Raw genomic sequence first — 20817 nt, 5'->3', positions numbered from 1 at the left:
TCTACAAATTTCGGTAAGGTTCAGTTCTTCTCTCATATTTCGTATTTGGAATTTTTTTATTTTTTATTTTTTTAAATAACTTTCAGATTTATGAAATTGGAAACTTAATTGAAAAAGATATTTTGGAAAATCTTGAATCTCATAATATTATAGAAGATTTTATAAATAGAAATGTTTGAAGAAATAGTTGTAGATGAATTGTATATTATTAAAATATTATTTGGACCTCATTTATTATTTCGCCCGGGCCTCCTCCTGAGTCGAAGGAACGAGACTGTTTTCTCCTTTGATTGTATGTAAGGTGGTGCTGATTTCTAGAAATCAACATCACCGAACCAACATCATCTACTTTGATTTTGGGTTGTAGAAATTGACACCTTAGTGCTGGCTTCTAGAAACTAGCACCAAGGTAGATGATACTAGTTTGGTAGTGTCAGCACCATCAGTACCACCTTAGTGTTGGTTTATAGAAACCTGCAAGTACACTTTGCATGTAATAAAATGAGAGAGAAGTGAATTGTTGAATGCAGATAAGAGAGAAATAAAAAATTGAGTTTTGCCTCTGTTAGATCATCCACGTCAGATGTTGCCTACCCTCGCTCATGCAGGTATCATTCTTGTATATAATATTTTATTATTTTAAATATTTATTTTTAATTAATATATTTTATATTTAAAAAATATTAAAATCATATTGATATAATAAGATATCAAAACCGTATCATTCTAATTTAGAACTGAATTTTTAATACGGATCAAAATTTTAAATCATATTCTTTGTACATTCATTGTAAAACTCCCATCGGGCATAACCGAGCAGTATATGATAAATTTCCAGAATTGAAAAGTATTGAATTTTCACAAAGCCATTGAAATTATCTTTCCATATGAAAACCTGCTTTATTTACTTCTATCGATTCTTATTAGAGCTGTGTAAAATAATTGAAAATTTGAAAATTAGACCGAAATTGATAGGCTACCGGTTCTTGTTAATCGGTTTTAAACAGTTCGGGTTAACCGATTTTTACCGATTTGGTTCCGGTTTGAATTTTTTTTTGATCGGGTTGACCGATAAATTGGTTAACTGAAACTATTTAAAATCGGTTAACCGAACCGTTTAAAATTGTTAACCGATCTAGCTATTTCAGATAGACAGCACCAATGTAGCATATCTTCACCGATTGCGAAGTTACCTCAAGTACCTGCAATTAAGTGATTTATGAAAACGCTGACTATTTGTGAGGGATCTTTAAAAGCAGAATATCTACAAACCCAAACCAACTAACATGGCAAACTTCTTGATAAGACCTTAAATCAGTAATTCAAAATCTTTTTTATCTTGTAAAAGCTGGCAAAGTATAATGGAGAGAGCAAAATGTCATTCTAAAAGATAAGCCACACTAAGACAGTGAGCCTCTTGTTACATGAATAAAATAGACAATAATTTAAAAAGGAATTGACTTCAATATTATGTAACCATACAATGGTGGGAGCATTGCACTTGCTCTTTGAGAATTTTTATTTTTTAATTTTTTACATGATCTAATAGAAGAAGTGTTGCTTTTTTCCTTAAAAATATTTAAATTATTTTTTTCTTTTTATTATTGATGTTGAACAACTGCTGGACTTTATATATATATATATATATTTCATCAAAACTATATTGACCCGCACAATATTGAACATCAGTCAACAAGTTACCATGATAAACTATAGCTTTTTAAAAATAGAAGCATTTAACGTGTTTCATAGAAAATAATAATAAGAGAAAGAAGTCAAAATCTTGTTATTAAGTTTCCAGTGAACAAGTCGGACTATTAGGAGAATCTCCTAGAGATAAAAATGTGATAACCTTTTCAGAACCGAACTTCATGGTAGAGGTGACAAGATGGCATGCCACTGATAAAAATGCTAGCTTGTTGGTCACCACGATATCAAGTTGTGCAGCTCGTTCGACGATCAACTTTGCTTCTTTGTTGAAATACTGTGCCCAATTTCAGCACAGTAAGGGCTGTTGTGCATCATTAGCAATTCCAAATCAGCAACATTTTGTACCACAGTCCACAAACTTCTTATTCAGCAAACAATATTTTATAATTTTATTCAACAAGAAAAAATTTGTCCAAGTCTAACAATCTAACGTTACACTAACAAATAACAATAATCTTCATCTTCCAAATAACGATTAGCCATCATAACTAAAATTAACAAATAACAAGTTAACAACAATCTTCATCTTCCAAATAACCATTAACCATCATAACTAAAATTATTCCATTCGAAAATATCTTAAAAATACATCAACGCATGTTAAATATCAAACATTATCTCTTTGTCTAACACAAATTCAAGATTTCTAAAAGATTTAAAATTGAACTCTTTACTCTTCAGAGTTTAACTCTTCAACCTCAAATCCTAAAATCTGCAAATGTATCGAAACAGAAATGTTAACATGAGAATGAAAGATTCAAATAAAGATTACAAATAAAGCCAATTTTTAGATATAAAATAAAAAAATTGAGAATATATTTTAAAATTTTCATAAAATTTGACTTTCACTTGATTCGCCTAATCGTTTCTCAATTTTGCATAATGATCTTGGTAGAGAGAAATCACTATAAATTATCAAAAAAAGTACCATCCTTTTTTGATGGACTCAATTCTACAACCAAAAATATATGTTAATACTTTATTTTATATAAATTAAACATTACAAAAACTAAAATAGTCAAACATAATACCCGCTTCAAATTTTTATAACTCTAATAAATTTTCCTCAACTGTCATTGGAGACCCAGTAGGCCAAAGCCAATCTTGAGTACAAATCAACGCTTGAACGATTCTAGGAGTTCAAGAACTCCTAAAAAAACTAATACCCTACCTTCAGTGCTAAATGCTGATTATGAGGCTACAGTAGAAATTGGTATTGCAAGCAAATCACGAGCCATCTCAGAAAGTATAGGAAATCTTACCTTGTTATTCCTCCACCAAGATAAGATATCAAACCCTTTTGTATATGGATGGTCTGGCTTAGCCAAATCCCTTTGCAATTCTGAAGTTGATTCAGTTACAATATTGGCTTTCGATTTCTGATACTGTATTTCCAATCGATGTTTGATATTTTCTCTATTTCTTGCACAAACATAAGAATCTGTTGCATCTGAAACAGGAACATCTTGTGAACTTGAAGAAACAGAAGTTGATGATGAAGTTACAGAAGAATCTCCAGACCCATACAATCTCTTGTAATCATCATACATCTCCTCCATGGCTCGTTTTACACTATCAAATAAGGTTCCACCTTATCCTTCTCATACATATTTGTAAGCATGAAAGAAAGGTATCCCAACTTTCGTCTTGGATCCATAACAGCAGTCATATAAACAACTTTGTTCATTTTTGATACATCCCCCCAATACTTGTCAAATTTCTCACCCATAGAATATGCCATTGTACTTGTATTAAGATCAAGACTTTTATTCAATTCTTTTATCAAACCATCAATTTCACTAATATGAAATACAAAATCATTTGAAGTGACATAATTGCTGGCAGAAACTTCATTAGTGACATGATAAAAACTTTCCAAATAATCACACAAGGCATATTATGATCATCTTCTTTTAGAGCTACTACCATATCACCATGCTTCTTAGTATAAGATTGAAAAACTCGAATATAATTTAAAGATGAGGAAAGCATAATGTATGTGGAGTTCCATCTAGTTGGAACATCCAAAGCAAGGTGCTTCTTGTACTCAATGTTTTCAAGTAAAACTGTTTCTTTGAATTTTCCAATCCTAGCCGGAGACATTTTAATATACTTTATGGCTGCCCTTACATTCTCCACTGATTCATCTGTTATTTTCAACTCATCTTTGACAATCAAATTCAGAATATATGCTAAACACCTAACATGAGACATTTGCCCACCTAATATGCAATTAGGCCAATTCATATTTTTCTTTTCAAATACAGAATTGTTGTGTCATTTGAACTTGCATTGTCAACTGTCACGATGAACATATTATTAATGCCCAATCTAGCAAGCATTTATAAATCAATTCACCAATATCATTGCCTTCATGACTAGAGACAGGACAAAAATTCAAAATTCACTTATGCATCTTAAAGTCAGTATCAATAAAATGAGTAGTTAGGCACATATAACATTTCTTTTGTTTTAAAGTCCAAGTATCAGTCATCAAACAAATCCTACCACTTTCATTTTTAATAAACGACTTCAATTTATCCTTTTCTTTCATATATAACTTAACAATCCCTAGTAACAGTAGACCGAGATAGAATAGAAAATGAAGGACAAGCCACACTCATTAAGTATTGAAAATCCTTACTCTCCACAAATCTAAAAGGCAACTCATCTACTATGATCATATAAGAAACAACATTTCTAATTGTGGTTTGATCGAATTTCTAAGCCTGTAAATTGACTTTTACTTTGCCAGACACCTCATTAACTTTGTTTTCAAACAAAAGTTAATTGATTTTATATTATCTTTAAGTCCTTTCTGTTGAGAGGATTGTTTGGACACTTAGGAATATGTTGTCTCAGAGATGTAGTGCCATTTTTGCTTGGATCCGCATAGTAAACATGACTGCAATGCAAACACCTTGCCCTTTGAATTCCATCATCTTTATCAATATAAGTTTCAAAATGCTCCCAGACGACTGAATGTTTCTTTCGAGAACCAACACCACCCCCAGCTCTTTTTCGTTTGTTCTTGATATCTTTAGTTGATCATGAGCCAGAGTCGTCGTCACTCTCAGTGTTCTTGTTAGATTCTTCAGTTACCATTGGGTCATTCTACAATATATCGAGCACAATTAATTCTTCACGTTGTCGCTTCTGTTTTGAAGTCCAAGTTTCAAAAAGAAAAAACAACTTTTTCAATTCTTTTGCTACGGTGATAATGGTGCTACCTGTGTGAGTGTGACTGCTTCTGCGCGCTCTGACGGAGTCGGTGACGATGACCGGCGATGCCATGGTGGCCTCTGATTGGATGTGATTGGAGTTTCTTGTTCCTTCTGCTTGTAAGAAGGTTGAACCATTGTCGACTACGTCTGCAACACAACAGCATGCCAGCATCGATCAACACAGTAGCACAAGATGGCGGGGTGGCGGAGACTGCTCTTGGACAATGTCGGTGACTCGACGTCTGCGACGATGCCTACCAGTCGGCTAGGGCAAAAATTGAGAATTTTGACGGAGTCGAGGAGAGAGAAAGAGAGAGGGGGCACGGTAGGAGTTTTGGCTTGAGTTTTCTTTTAATTTGTTTGTATTTTTTTTTACAAAAAGACCCAATAACTAGCCCACATCCCACTTACCTAGGCCCACCGGTTCTCGGTTGGAACCGGTTAACCGACCGAAACCAGTTCAATCTGGAAGAATATCAGTTGATTAATCGGTTCTACATAACCAACGGTAAATCAAAATTAATCGGAACCAATAAACTGGTAAACCGACGGATTGAACAAACCTAATTCTTATCTTCGAGGGCACACATTTCTATAGAACAATATGTTTTTTTACTAGGGGATCATGCATCGAAGAGAACCTTTAAAGCTAAAACATTAAGTATGATCCATGAGACTTTGTATCGAATAGGAATCTGAAAGGATCGCACGAAGTGCAGCAAGAAATATAACTATATAATCTCTCGACAGTCCCGGAGATAATATTCTAACAACATTTTTTTTCCAGTAATCAAATTATCCAGTTCATCGAAACCGTGGAGACTCATCTAAATAGCCAACCCTTTTCACTAATATTATCCCTTGTCAAAAGTCGATTGGAATTACAGGAGTAGAATCCCTAAGAAAGTGCAAGCAAACTTTTAAGTGTAAGATATGAATTATTTGAAATGCAAATACATTGATAGGTTTCCAGTAGCTGTGTCATCCTCTGACAGTCGTCAAATCTTACATCAAGTAGTCACTTTCCTCTGGAACAGTTAATGGGGTTTTAAGAGATGATGATACTTGCAAGTTTTGCAGAATCAGGTTTATTAGCTCTCCGAGCTATAAGAAGTTCCAGAAATAGAAAGACCATCTTCTTGCTTGCGTTTGATCTCGTAGGCCCATTCAAGTCCAGGACAGTAATGGAGGGGTGGATTGAACCGGTTGTCATTCATATCTGGTGGCAGGAACGCACCATTTTCAACGAGGAACTTGATAGCTTTCTTATTTCTTTCCTTGGCTGCAATATGGAGAGGAGTCCCTGATTCATCAGAACAAAGTACACAAATGAGCCTATTAGTACAACAGCAAGCACATCTTGAAGATGGATATTATTATTATAATATATATAATCACAAAATACAAAAAGTCTCCAATTAGATTATGGATATTATTATTTTTGCAATTGCAATTGCTTCCGGTGCCAGTCAAATGCACATACATTATGAGGCCTTTATATTCGACAGAAGAAATATAATTCACTGTGGGTGGGCAAAAACCCAATATATCCAAGCCAAATCAAATTGACCCCGTTCCACCTACTACTGTTCCATGATCTTACGAGATTGATCAATTAGTTTTAAAGATCCACCCTTTGCCATCTTCCCCTTGCCCTCTCTTGCCTCCAATTCTTTAACTTCAATGTCAGCAACTCCATGCCACTTCCACTTTTCATGTCCCCTTAAACATCACTATTGTGTTCCACGATCTCACAAGACAACAACAACAACAACAACAACCAAGTCTTTTCCCACTAGGTGGGGTCGGCTGTATGAATCCTTTTACGCCATTGAGCTCTATCTCCTATTATATCATCATCTATATTTAAATATATTTTATCTTGTTTTATTATTGCTAACCAAGTCTTTTTTGGTCTTCCTCTTCTTCGTTTGATATGCATATTTATCATAGTTTCACATCACCTAACTGGAGCATTTATTGGTCGTCTAAGTACATGTTCGTACCATCTTAAACGTGTCTCTCGAAGTTTTCCCTCAATAGATGCAACTCCGATTTTCTCTTTAATGCTCTCATTTCTTATTTTGTTCATCTTTGTATGTCCACACATCCACCTTAACATCCTCATCTCTGCAACTCTCATCTTCTGCTCGTGTGCTCGAGTCATAGCCCAACATTCAGCTCCATATAACATAGTAGGTCTAACTGCGGTTTTATAGAACTTACCTTTAAGTTTAAGAGGTACTTTACGGTCAGATAAAACACTCGACGCTCCCCTCCATTTCACTCATCCTGCTTGTATTCTATGTAAGACATCTCTCTCAATCCCTCCATCATTTTCTAAAAATGATCCTAAATATTTAAATCGCTCGGTTCTAGGCAACTCGTCCTCTCCTATCTTAACAATTGTTTCATTACTTCTAATATTGCTAAACTTAAATTCCATATATTCTGTCTTTAATCTACTAAGCTTAAAACCTTTCCCTTCTAGTGTTTCCCTCCAAGATTCTAGCTTAGCATTTACTCCTTCACGTGTCTCATCTACCAAAATAATATCATCTGCAAACAACATGCACCACGGTACAGTGTCTTGAATGTACGCAGTGAGTTCATCCATAATTAGTGTAAAAAGATAGAGGCTTAGAGCTGATCCTTGATATAACCCTATCTTTATTGGAAATGCTTCAGTTACTCCACCTGAAGTCTTTACTCTGGTCGTTACATCCTCGTACATATCCTTAATTAGTTCAATATATGTTACGCTAACACCTCTCTTTTCTAAAATTCGCCATATAATTTCTCTTGGGACTCTATCATACGCTTTTTCTAAGTCAATGAATACCATGTGTAGATCTTGTTTTTGCTCCCGATATTTTTCAATTAATTGTCTAAGAAGATGTATAGCTTCTATTGTCGACCTTCCAGGCATAAACCCAAATTGATTTTCTGTCACTGTGGTCTCCTTCCTTAATCTTTTTTCTATTACTTTTTCCCAAAGTTTCATAGTATGACTCATTAGTTTAATACCCCTATAGTTTGCACAATTTTGTACGTCTCCCTTATTCTTATATAAGGGAACTAGAGTACTTATCCTCCATTGATCAGACATTTTTTTCGTTTTCAATATCATGTTAAATAATTTTGTAAGCCATTCAATACCTTGTTTTCCTAAGCACTTCCACACCTCTATCGGAATATCATCTGGTCCAACGGCTTTTCCATTGTACATCTCATTTAAAGTTTGTTTTACTTCTGAAGTTTGAATTCTACGATAAAAATTAAAATTTCGATGCTCATTTGACCTAATTAAATTACCCAAGTTAAGTTGGTCTCCTAAACCTTCATTAAAAAGTTGATGAAAATACTTCTTCCACCGCTCTTTTATTTCTCCATCGCTTACTAATACCCTATTACATTCATCTTTAATACATTTTATTTGACTAAGATATCTTGTTTTTCTTTCTCTCACTTTAGCTATTCTATAAATGTCTCTTTCCCCTTCTTTTGTATCCAATTTTTGATATAACCGTTCAAAAGTTCCACGATCTCACAAGGATATTTTTTTTTTGTGTTTGTCCCTTCTAACATCCCTTCCAGTGTTATCCTTTTTTCCTTCCACATTATTTTTAACCTTCATTGTCCTCTCTTCCAGATTAGCCACACAAATCTCTGTGGCATCCCTTCTGACATCCCTTCTTAACAGTTCCTTTTAAAATAGTTAGGGTCCATGTTTAATAGTAAATAATGTTATTTCTTTGAAGCTTTCATTTAGTCACACTTGGGATGGTTGATATTAGTAAGAAGAATAATTGTACAAATTCTTTAGAGTTATAGGTGTTGGTGTTTTCTTAATGCATATTGTTCTGATATAGTTCTTATGAATTATTGGTCTTTATTCAATTTCATAATTTTGTTTAGTTTGTATCAATGTAAATTTCTTATATATTTTTTACTAATTCTACTGCTAGACTCTTCATATGATATGATTTTTTGTATCACACCTTATAGTTTGTGTCTCTAAAGTTTAGTGGAACTAGTATAAAAATTCAAAATCCCCCAAATCCTTGAAAGTTAAATATCCCTGAAACCAAACCAAACCAAACTGAATCAAATAAAAAATTTTACTTTCAGTTTTCTTTTTTAAGAGAAAAAAAATCAGATATAGGTTTGTATATCGGTATTTTTTTAACCCGAATCCAACTCAGGTTGGATCAATATTTTGTTATAAATAAGCCCAAAGCTAACCTACGCCCACCCCTAGAATTCCCAGCTAAATAGGCTACATGCGATCTATGAGTTTGGGGAGAGATGGAAGTAGGGTAGTAACAAGAAATGTCAGTTGTACCTACCAGAAAAATTTAAAAAGGGCACATAAAAGCTAAGCCACATAAGAGGAAAAGTTCACTAGGAGCAATCATAACTCGAGAGAAGCTAAAAGTGATATAAACTACAGCAAATAATAATATACTTGCTTAACTTTAAGTCAATAATAATGAACCAATGGTTGTTTGATGGGTAGTCTTTCCATACACCTAACTGTCTCAGATAAGACCACTCTGACACAAGCCTATCATGAAAAACCCAGCTAAAAGAACTGATAAATTTTGTTAGGCCTCATTGACCCAATATACTTGAGCCCTAATCAATAGTAGTTTCCTCTTCTAGCCTATCAACCTTCTTAACCTACAACTTGATATGGGGGCCTAAATTAGGTTCTCATGTCTGAGAGACATGGGAGACAAAAGAAATGACACTACCAAAGAAAAAATAACCATCATAACAGATGGTTTCCAAGCAAGGAAAGAATCCATGTTTAAACAGCTCATTTATCATTTTGAGACAAAGGGACATGGTACAGTAAAAAGTTACAAAACCATGAAAAGGAATAGTAATATAATAAGCTATAGTTCAAGACATAAATCTTACATCCACAAGCTCCCTTTGTTCGTGCATCAATGTTAGCACCCCGCTCCAGTAACTCATCCATAACCTTGATGTGCCCACCTTGTGCAGCAAGATGAAGAGGAGTTACACCATGAGCCTTGGGACCGAAAGTAGTGACATTGACATCCATTCCTCCATCCAAAAGATGCTTAACCTACAAAGATGAATTGTGACAACAAATCAAATAATAAAGGTTGATGCTATAATGGCTAAAACTACTAATGAAAAATGATGTAATAAGGTAAGACATTCGTGCTCACTATTACCTTCAAACAATGATCTGAAAAATAAATGATTAACAAGCGAATTTATAGCAATACCTATCACTTCATTGTCATCATTATCATCACCAAGTGGTGTTTGTACCAATTCAGCTACATGAGTTTTCTCCCTTTACTGAGCAGTATGCAAGGCAACACTCTTCAAACTAATTATATCAGTTTCTTATTATCACCAGAAAATTTCTTTTCATACTCCACTTTAATAGATTCGACTCTAAAATATATTGCTTGTCTTTGAATGAGTCAATGTCATCTGAGCTACACCTAATTGCTTTCTGATATGAAATATCTTTTATCTTATCCTTTCTAGTAATGGAATATGTCATAATATAATTTTTCTTTTAGTCTAAAGGGGCAACAATTACTTAACACTCCAAAGTCAAGATCTATATCCTTCATAAGAATAAGGAGATGTTTGTAAGTTTGGATACCAAGATCAATAAGAGATACCAAGAATGATATCATGAAAATAATTAAAATTATTCACATAGAAAATATATGGGCATTGCAATATAATTCTTGAAACATTGAATCCTTATGTAACAAGAAGCAACTAGCACCTTTGGCATTATATATATATGTGTGTGTGTGTGTGATTTGCTCTCTCTCTCTCTCTCTCTCTCTCTCTCTCTCTCTCAGAGATAATCCATATCCACCTAGGGGTGTAATCGAGCCGAGCCGAACTCTTGAATGTTTGAGTTTAGTTCGTTTATAATCGAGCCAAGCTCAAGCTTTATTTAACGAATATATTCATAACTCACGAGCTTATTCGAGCTTTTATCGAGCCTAAACGAGTTTAATAAATATAAATTATAAATTTAAATATTCATTAAAAACTAAATTATATATTTAGAGAAAATTATAATATTTTTATTAAAATTTATAATTTTATTCTAATAAATAAATTTAATACATTTATCTATATGTTTCACAAGTAGAGTGTAACATTTATAAATTCAATATCAAAACTATTTTTTTTTTATTTAAAAGTTGATTCATGAGCTTAACGAACATATTCACGAGCTAATGAGTCGAATATTATGAAGTTTGAGTTTGATTTGTTTATCTTAACGAGCCTCATTAAACGAGCTCAACGAACTTTTATCGAATCGAGCTTCGAATAATTCATGAGCGGCTTAGTTCATTTATATCCCTATATCCACCTAACAGATGATCAATACTGCATAAGGTCATTCTTGTTGAATAAGGAATTCAAATACTCACTAATGTTAGTAGCAATGTAGCATAATGGGACCATGAAACCTTAGATAAATTTTCTGTTACAAGTAAGAACTAACTTAAACAGTTAACATCAAAGAAATAATTTTTTAAGAAAATACATTCCAATATAATCTTGTTATGATCATATTAATTAACAAGAATAAAACCCATAAACCAGGTGCAAGAATACATCATTCACATGTAACACAATACAAATACATGCAGGAAAAAGCAAAATATGAGTTAACCATTTCTGTGTTAAGTTAGCAGAAGTCGGTAACAAACAATCCAAAAAAAACTAATGATAACTAGCATTCGTACGACAGATCAATGCATTTTATAATATTCAAAGAATTTTAAAAAGATACTAAAGAGTTATGTTAAATGAACTATGATAGTTATTTTAATTTTCTGAATCATAACCTGAAGTTTCAATAAAATTTACCTAAAAATCTATCTAACCACAGATATAATATCCAAAAAAATGAATTATCAAAATCCATACAAAGTGAGTGCTACATGTTGACAAGATATAATAGTTTCATGATGATACAGAAAATATTTGACAAGAATACAACAATCCTACATCTATGATGAGTAAAGTATAAAACAATATCTGATCAGGTTAAGAATATAGTTTAATTTATATTTAATAGTTATTTCATAGACTTGGTTGCTATTGTTGTTGTTGTCGTTTCATAGACTATGAACAAAATTTCAGCCACTTTAAGTAATTGATAGAGTTCTGACATAGTCTATCACAATTATTTACTATAGTGTTATTTACAAACTCCTATGGCTAAGATGTTCATTTTTTACAAGTTTTAATTATGTCTTTGATTCATGTATTGAATGAATTTGCCTAAACTTGAACAATAACCAAACATCAAATGGAACAAAAACACTCCAATTGTTTTCCCATTTGAAGTCCATTGTTGAGATTGTTTTCACTTAAAGTTGAATGGCTGATCTTGTATCCCAATAGTCTGATTGCGACTCCATTTTAATGGTGTTTTTAGTTAAAGTTGAACACTGACACACATCCAAAAGTCGGATTGCCCATCCAAAAACTTGAGGAACCCATCTAGACTTTATAATACAAAAAATTTCAAGTGAAGATTAATTAGGTTGCTACCTTAAAAAAAATGTAAGAGGTTGGGACTTGTTGACTTTCCCAGACCTATTCAATAGGGGCATATTGAATATCAAACACAATAATATCATGCTTGCATCACCTGCTATATCCAAGCCCCGATTAGACATTTTGCATAATTATTTGCTAATAAAAACTAGGCCATACCGACAAGTCTAGCTGCATGACCATGTAATTTCCCCATTTCCTAGAAACCGGAATTACTCACTAACCTGAGTAGCACATTAATTCATAACAAAAATCAGAAAACGCCAAAAAGAAAAAGTTTTCTGATTATATGTATAAGAAGCAATTAATAAGTTACTTATCAGTAGATGAGTTAAACGGCAAGTCAAGGACACCAACCTCTTTCAAGTCACCCTTTCTGGCACCAATGTGTAGCAATGTCCAGCCCCTGTCATCCCTTTCCCTGCTCCTCTGCTTGAAAAGATGTCTACTTGACAAGCAACTCCGAGTCTTCACCTGCTGCTGCTCAGGAGGCATATCTCAAGATCCCAATTATCAAACACCGCAATGAAGAGAATAAATTACAGTTTTATTTCTAGAAAACCACTAGAAACAACGGTCTTCTTTCTGAGCAAAAAGAGAACCAAGATCTGGTCCTTCCAAGTAAGCGACAGAAGATGCAAACTTCGAATCAAGGCAGAAGCTTTACATAATAGCAAGGGCAGTCAAGGAAGCAAAAGAACTTAGCGGGAGGCGGAGTAGTTTCCCATGCCGAAGGGTGCGAAAGGATTGAGTCCAGGGCCAAAGGCACGGAGGCTATTGAGGAAGGAGATCGGAGCGATGATACTTGAAGAAAGAATCATAGTTAAAGACGCCTGTTCGCTCCGATCGAATAGCACGAAAAACCCTAAACGGAACTGAAGAACGAAGGCAACGTTCGAGAAGAAATCGGCAACGCAAGAGATCAAAGTGACGGCCACATGCCGAAACCGATTTCTAGGGATTGATTCTTTCCCTGCCCCCGTCCACACAAAAGGAATTTATAGGTGGGGTGGAATAAAAAAAACCCGAATCAAGCGGGCCGACAGGTTCTGAATTGAAGATGTAGTGCGCTTTCTAGCATGGGTCGACCGGATCATCTCCCGTCAAATTCCGCATGGTGGCATTAGAAGAGCGCTCTATTTCAAAAAAACAAAAAAATTAAAAAAAATTAAATGGATAATTTTTTTATGATTTTATTTCAAAAATATTCTTGGATGTAGAAGTTATTGGATAACTTCTGCACTATATAGAAAATACTTAGTCGCTATTACACTATATTTAAAATGAATTTAGAATTTATAATTTAGGATTTAAGATTCAGCGGATACATAATAGTCTCTATAACAGTTTAAAATAATTTTAATGAAATTTAAATATTTTTGATAAATTAATAAATAATATTTTGATATAATAATATTTAAAGATCTTAAAACTTAAATCTTAAATTCAAAATTATAAATCCTAATTTAATACTAAACATGTTGTATTAGTTATCCAGTAATTCCTATACATTATAATAGCTACTAGATAATTTTTACAATATATAAATTTTAAATCTTAAATTCATTATAAATAAATTATAATTGAGTAACTTTTATACATTATAAAAGTTACCTGTTAGTTGCTATATTACCACATTGAGTCAAAGGATATTTTTAAAGGAAAATATAAGAGGGATGCCTATTTAATGTTTTTTTAAAAAAAACTCACTTGATTATCTATAAAAATTTGAGGCGCATTTTTACCAAATTTTCGGTTAAGAGATATTTTTGAAATAAAGTTATGGGAGGACTTTCATTTGATTTTTTTTTAAAAAACAGTGTCTTTTTTTTATGATCCCTAAAATTTAGGACGTTTTTGCTGAATTTGATAATGTTTTTACTAAAATGAATGGTTATATTTCTTTATTTATAAAAAGATCATTCTAATTTTAAAATTATAAAAAAAATATTAAAAATATCCCATTCTTATCTCTCCTGTTAATCTTTTAAATCTCTTCTTTCCGGATGTTATTTTTCAATACATCTCCTGATATAAATTTGATATGGAAAAATATCATGTACGAAAGATTCATTAGAAAAAGGTAAAAGAGAGGATTTAGGAGATTCTGGAGAAGGGTGAGAATAAATAATATTATTTTTAATTTTTTTTTTGGTAATTTTGAAATTAAAATGATCCTTTACTAAATAAGAAAAAGTGGCCGTCTCTCTTTTTTTTGGTAAAAAACTGATTTATCAATGTTATATACTATAAAATAAAAAATATATATGTTAATATTTAAGCTATTTTAGTAAAATTAGGTAAATGTGTAATATTTTTCATATATATATATAAAATATCCGGACAATAATATAATTTTTATTAGGGGACGCAATAAAGTCACACAAGCCACAACGGTCGCATATCTAACCAGATAACAACAATAATATAATAATTGCATCATAATAACTTTACGATTTTACCCCTGATCTTCTTAAAACCCTCACTCCGCCCCTCGTCTTCCTCCCATCGTCTCTCTCATGGCTTCCTCCTTTCCTCGCTTCTCCGGCATAGGCGAGGATGGCCACGCCGCGGCCGTCGACGCCATCATCGCCGAGGCTTCCGATCTCTGCGCCCTCGAGCAGATCGCCGCTCTCAACACCGCCCACCTCTCCGACTCCAACCTCCTCCCCTCCCATCTCGAATCGCGCTTCCGCAAGCTCAAGTCCCTCCCTAATTCGTTCCCCGATCCCTCCAATCCCTCCACCACCCTTACACCTCGTTTCCCTCCTGAGAACGGGGAGGATAAGGAGAATTTCCCCGATCCCCCTAAAATGAATCGCGCCCGGACCTTGCCCGCCCCCACGGTCAACCCCCAGAAACCAGATGTTTCGATTCCTCGAGAAGAGGATGCTTTACCTACCGAGAACGAATGTATTACTAGGACTAAGAAGGAGGAACTGAAATCGAACTGGGCTTTTGGCTCCTCGCCCTCGTTCTTGGCCGATTCCTCCGGGGAGTCTTCGCCTTCGCCGCCGCGGCAGAGGTGTTGTCTGTGTTTCTCACCAAAGAGGGCCCAGAGGAAGAGTAAGGGAGACGAGATTCTATCCGAGCTAGGCATCCCGTCGCTGAAGGAGGAGCACCGAAAGTTGAAGAAGGCTTTGAAGGAGCAGGAGAAGATGACGCGGGAGACGGAAAAGATAGTGAAGTGGGTGAAAAAGGCATCAGCAAGGATGAACTCGGCCTCGGTTGATGATTTGCTGAGCGATGCTGAGGACGAAGAGCTCAAGTGACCCGACTCGTATAAGAGACCGGTTAGTATTTCTTTTACTTTTTCAGTTGAAGAGAATCGTGTCCGATCTTAGTGTTTTTTCTACTTCTTTCAAGTGCAGAAAAATGTAATAGAAGAAACATATATCTGATCTTTTACGATAGCAAATAGATGAATAAATTCGTGCAAATCATATCAATTGTCATTACACTGTCAATACATTTCTGTTTCAGTAAGTGTTTGATTGCTACTGAGAAAAATTGTTAACTAAACATCACATTTTGACTGCTTGAGACATTGCTAATCTTGTTTCTGATGATTTATCCATCAATTATGTACTTTTGTTTGTCAATTGCACATTTGTAGGCGTCGCATTCCTTGTCCAAAGATCCTTAGAATCATGCTTTGAGACTTTATTTGTTTTTTTATGAATATGTTATACCAATTAAGAATCCAGAAGTTGAAATTTTTTGTTGTTAGGATGTTAGCCTTACACTATCAGTCCACAGGTTGATCCTTTACTAATGGACCTATGTGCGGATGTCTAGTAACCAGGAAAGTTCAGGATTCAAAATGGTTTTATCATGTATAAGATGGCAATGCATGCATGATATCAGCATTCTATGGAAAATCGATATCCTGATTTCTTTTACAGAAATTTGTCTCACTTAGTAGATGATTCCATAGTGAATTGTGGACCAGATGCAGATTTGCAACTGGAGAATAGTATGCTTTAGGTTTGTATCTTGTAACATACGCGGTATAGCTGACCAACATAATCTAGTTTCAACTACTGAGTCCACACAGCATTTGAAGTCGATGCTAGCCAGCAACTAATGATAGTTATGACAAAAAACCGAGTTCTGGCACACGGCTGTTCTATCCCAGGGATATTTGTCCTCCGAGTCATTTGATTGTTAATCCTAGGAAACTCTGTTGTTGTGACTTCATTAGTTTCTCATAAACATACTATGCCCATTAAAGTCGACATAACTCTTTGGGTACGTTTAGTTGGGGGTTATCTTTGATAACCTTGGTTATTCACCCAAGGTTATCAATGAAAATCCTGTTTGATTTAGGTAATCAATGATTCCTGAGTAATGTTCTATGCCTAATACGTCAGCAAAAGGGGAATGCAACCCGGAATCGAAAAATCTTAGAAAACTGAGATTTTTCTTGATTCTGGAGTTAATTGTGTATCTGGTTTTTGAAATTGGGTTAGTTTCTGAGAGCAATTCTTTTTTGTTTTCGATGGATTCCCATATACAGATAGACTCCTGCTTAGTTACTTGAGAAAGAGTGGTGTTGATTGATCGCTTATGTTGGAATCAATTGCTCGATAGATGCTCTCTCCCAAAACCCTTTCTTTAGTACGACAAAGTTGCAGATGTAGCCTTTCAATTTGATTTTGCTTGACATTGGTTTCCCATTTTCCATTTGTTTCTTGATGAACTAGTCTAGGTTTCTTTGCCTAAACCATTAATCTCCGAGCGCCAAGGAAGCACATCGGCAGGGTGGGACAAGACCTAACGATGTTCGTCGAGAGCATCCACGAAAACATCACCTACAGGAGTGACAATAAAAAGTCTCCGATGAAGATCGAGGCGGTGGCGTGGGGGCTCATCCGACGACAGGGGCAAAGGGGCTCTAGCACGGGACAGCCACATGGCTCATCCGATGGCAGAGGCAGAGGGAGTGTGAGCGAGAGGCGGGGGAGGCGGCTACGGGGGAGATGTTAGGGTTGTGGAGGGTAATTTTGGGATTTTTTTTTTTAAAAAAATCTTGGAATCATAAACACCTTATGGTATGTTTGGTTTGTGCGTTTTTCATTTTCATTTCTGAAAAATGTGCATTTTCTAGAAAATAAAAAATAACTTTTAGTCATTCTCTATTTTTCTATAAAATACTATATATATTTTTAGAAAATAGACAAGAAAATGTAAATCAAATATCATTTTCAGAAACATGTGTTTTTCATAAAATAAAAATGAAAAACGTGCAAACGCACCTTTAGACTTCCAAAGTTTTCTAATTCCGAATTATATTCTCAAATTGCTGACATGGTGGAAGCCGTTCATTATTAGGAATCGCTCATTAACTAAATCAAATAAGATTTTCAATCTATCAAGGTTATCAATGATAACCCTCAACCAAACACCCGACACTAGTGTATTCCCTCCGTAGGATTCGATCTCTTCTTGCTCACTGTGGTAACAAGTGATACCTTGGCAAAATCTTGTATATGAAAATTTGAATTCTAGCTTGGTTGAAGAGTTAATGGTAGGTAGTTCCTGGCATGATAGCAATAATAAGGTGTCCTAACAATGCCACAATAACTCCTTGTCAGTGGTATCATTCATACTGAGCCTCAGGCTCACTATGATGGACAGAAACTGTGTGAGGTTAGTCAATAAAGAAAAGACAGTACAGAATTGAAACGGCGGAAGCTTCAGCCACTAATGTTATCCCCTTTTACCAATACTAGTTTGCATCATTCACCTAGGTATAGGTTAGCCATAACACCACTATTTAGTTAAACTACAAGTAGTTTGATACTATTTAGTTTAACATTTTTTGTAACGTGGGGCAAAAGATGAATATGTTTGTCCTCAGCGTCCCTGTCAATCTGTTTCAGGTTCAACACGGAAGAGATAATCACGGACGATTATTAATTTTTGAAATAGTAACTAATATATAAGAGAGACAGTTTTTGCAACGTGCATCTTGCACAAAATGTTGTGTACAAAACGGTATGCTTACCATGAACTGTCCGTAAGTTGATTTCCAGGTGTGTTTTTGGATAGTACTCTATGTCTATAAGGTGCCTTTTGTACAAGGATGATCCTTGTGAGATTACCTTGTTTTTTTGAGTCTGGACATTGATGGCCTTGTGTAGAGAACAAATTCTTCCAATTATAACCCGTACGTCCATGGGTTATGACTGAAGGTAGTACAATAACTTTGGAAGATCCACCAGTATCCAGCAGAAATCAATCATTGTCTCTTCTTGAGTTGTTAAGTCCCAAGTTTGCAGGAAATATGAGGAAACCTTGGCATGTGCCATAAAAAAATTGAAGTTCCCAAACAAAATATAGTGTATTGGCCATCACGTAACATGCTTTCAGTCTAAATTAAACAACTCATCAACTGAAGTTTCTGTATCTGCAAACACTGGAATGTCAGCATTTGTAGTTCCTTCAGCTTCGCACCATTTTGCTAACCATCTCCTTGCTCCATCACATAAGATGCTTGCTTTTCATCTGGTGCACCGCCCCACTGAGCTATCAAATTTATATTATTGAAGAGATATTAGTGTGATATCATATGGATAAATATAAAACAAATTGATTGAATTGAAACATACAGTGTCAATTAAAATTCAACTCTAGGCTTGATAGCTGGTGAGTGCTTTATCAAGTCGAGAAAGACACAGGCAAATCTTTTCAATATCATACCTAAAATTTCAACAATATTCTACTTAAGTTTTTTTCCTCAGCCCTCGGTGGAAATAGTATCCTGGGAATTGGATGTAATTGTGCCCATATTACTGCCAATGACATTGTAGAGCTGTCTCAAATTAGAGCAAGACAACATTAATCAGGGGAAAATAAGCATATACAAAAGAAAGACAACTTGTATAAATGTTCTAGTGATTTTTCCACAGGAGCAGCAATGAAGCATAATACTATGAATAGAAAAGCATGATGTCTTTGTTTTGTTGGACACCTCAAGCATCCAAATGACAAAAATGACTTTCAATCAAACTATTCATTACGTAGTTGGAATTATTTACAAAGAGGCAGCATGCCATATAGTCATTAGAAGGAAGGCACCAAAGTCAATTCTTGAAAGAATTGGAAATAAGAGTGCAAAGCGATAACAATCATTCAAATGGCCTGGTATATAGTTTATTAGATCAGACAAAAACATAGTCAAATATTAAATGCTCCTATAACTAAACAATCTACATTTGTTTCCCTCGCTTTGAAGAAATCGATTGTTTTAGCGGGCCATGTTATGTTGCCTCATACAACATGCCCTTGCAGGATAGAAGAAACCATATTCTTGTACATTAAGTTTAACATTAATTCCATAATATACAAAGAAATAAATAAGATTTCAACATCTGGAAACTCGAACAATATTAGGTCGCCTTTGATGTCGTAGAGAACCAAGAAATCAAATCAATGAAAGGAACAGACGATGAAAGAAACAAGATTTTTTTAAAAAAAAAATCCAAAGGCGAAGCGTCGATCTGACCTCCAATCATCGAGATCTGCAAATTGGCAGCCGGGAGGAGGAGGAAGGGGGGAGGGCGCGGAGATCGTCACTCTCGCCTCCGATTCAGTTGATGCAAGGCGGGAAGCAGCTCATCCGCCGGCGGATCCCGACGTTCCCGACCTGCACCAAGCGAACCAGAGGCGACCGCGACCGCGACAGCGAGGAGAAGCAACTGGAAAGCGTCGAGAAAGGGCGACCCTCGACTCGAGTTGGGATCTGGCACTGGACGGGTGTTGGTATTTATGCGGATCAACAGCGAACACGACTGCGCCACGCAGAATCAGTAAACTGCCTCGGGATCCAACGGCTCCCCTGACCGCTAAATCCATGACAGCCAATATGTGATTACATTCCCAGGAATTCGGTTTTTTTTTTTTTTTTAAAAAAAAACTGTAATCGAATGCACGAGAGTAAACTCGTACCCTCTAGGAACGGTGCGAGATAGTTAAGATATAAGGGAAAATTTGCATGTAGTTCTTGTTGGTAAATATAATTTTGTATGTAGTCCTTATTTTTCAAATTCTTTGTTTTTATTTTTTATTCAAATATATTTATCTAATTATTCATAATATTTTTAGGTATAAAAAATTCAAAAATCAGTATAATTCATCTTAAATTCAGTATATTAAATTTAAAATCTAATATATTTTTTATCAAATTGAGTACAATTCTTTTTTCATCTTAATTGGATGTAAAATATATTAGATTTTCTTTAAATGGTACTCAATTGGATAAAAAATATATTAAATTTTCTTTAAATGATAA

General features: G+C 34.7%; 2 protein-coding genes and 1 long non-coding RNA gene across 5 annotated transcripts; 1 reads left to right on the top strand and 2 right to left on the bottom strand.

The window, feature by feature from the left end:
* Positions 1–5766: 5766 nt before the first annotated feature.
* On the bottom strand, positions 5767–13501 carry LOC122037770 (phytochrome-interacting ankyrin-repeat protein 1-like). The gene is made up of 3 exons (XM_042597217.1): positions 12879–13501; positions 9861–10032; positions 5767–6237 (listed from the first exon to the last, which is right to left on the bottom strand). The coding sequence occupies exons 1-3, from the start codon at positions 13014–13016 to the stop codon at positions 6026–6028; spliced, it is 522 nt and encodes a 173-aa protein (XP_042453151.1). The 5' UTR covers positions 13017–13501; the 3' UTR covers positions 5767–6025.
* A 1504-nt stretch (positions 13502–15005) lies between these two features.
* Positions 15006–17458, top strand: LOC122037782. Of its 2 annotated transcripts, none has more exons than XM_042597234.1 (2): positions 15006–15814; positions 17228–17458. In XM_042597234.1, exon 1 carries the CDS (start codon positions 15041–15043, stop codon positions 15791–15793), a length of 753 nt encoding a protein of 250 aa, XP_042453168.1. In that variant the 5' UTR covers positions 15006–15040; the 3' UTR covers positions 15794–15814; positions 17228–17458. The 2 variants fall into 2 exon arrangements, with proteins under 2 accessions (XP_042453168.1, XP_042453167.1); XM_042597233.1 differs by having other exon boundaries at positions 17233–17457.
* Positions 17459–18811: 1353 nt separating this feature from the next.
* Positions 18812–20284, bottom strand: LOC122037768. Of its 2 annotated transcripts, none has more exons than XR_006127740.1 (3): positions 20032–20284; positions 19136–19338; positions 18812–19052 (listed from the first exon to the last, which is right to left on the bottom strand). It is a non-coding gene; the product is annotated as an uncharacterized LOC122037768 (long non-coding RNA). The 2 variants fall into 2 exon arrangements; XR_006127739.1 differs by having other exon boundaries at positions 18812–19047; positions 20032–20283.
* Between the last annotated feature and the right edge of the window lie 533 nt (positions 20285–20817).

Source organism: Zingiber officinale, unplaced genomic scaffold (assembly GCF_018446385.1).
Source record: "Zingiber officinale cultivar Zhangliang unplaced genomic scaffold, Zo_v1.1 ctg79, whole genome shotgun sequence".
Classification (NCBI taxonomy): Eukaryota; Viridiplantae; Streptophyta; class Magnoliopsida; order Zingiberales; family Zingiberaceae; genus Zingiber; species Zingiber officinale.
This window is presented reverse-complemented; position numbering and strand designations above follow the sequence as displayed.

Coding starts and splice junctions, on each gene's coding strand:
- LOC122037782 (XM_042597234.1), top strand. CDS start 15,041: ATGGCTTCCTCCTTTCCTCGCTTCTCCGGCATAGGCGAGGATGGCCAC.
- LOC122037770 (XM_042597217.1), bottom strand. CDS start 13,016: ATGCCTCCTGAGCAGCAGCAGGTGAAGACTCGGAGTTGCTTGTCAAGT. Junction 10,033..12,878: donor GAAAGGGTGACTTGAAAGAG/GTTGGTGTCCTT, acceptor TCATCTTTGTAG/GTTAAGCATCTTTTGGATGG. Junction 6,238..9,860: donor AACAAAGGGAGCTTGTGGAT/GTAAGATTTATG, acceptor CTGATGAATCAG/GGACTCCTCTCCATATTGCA.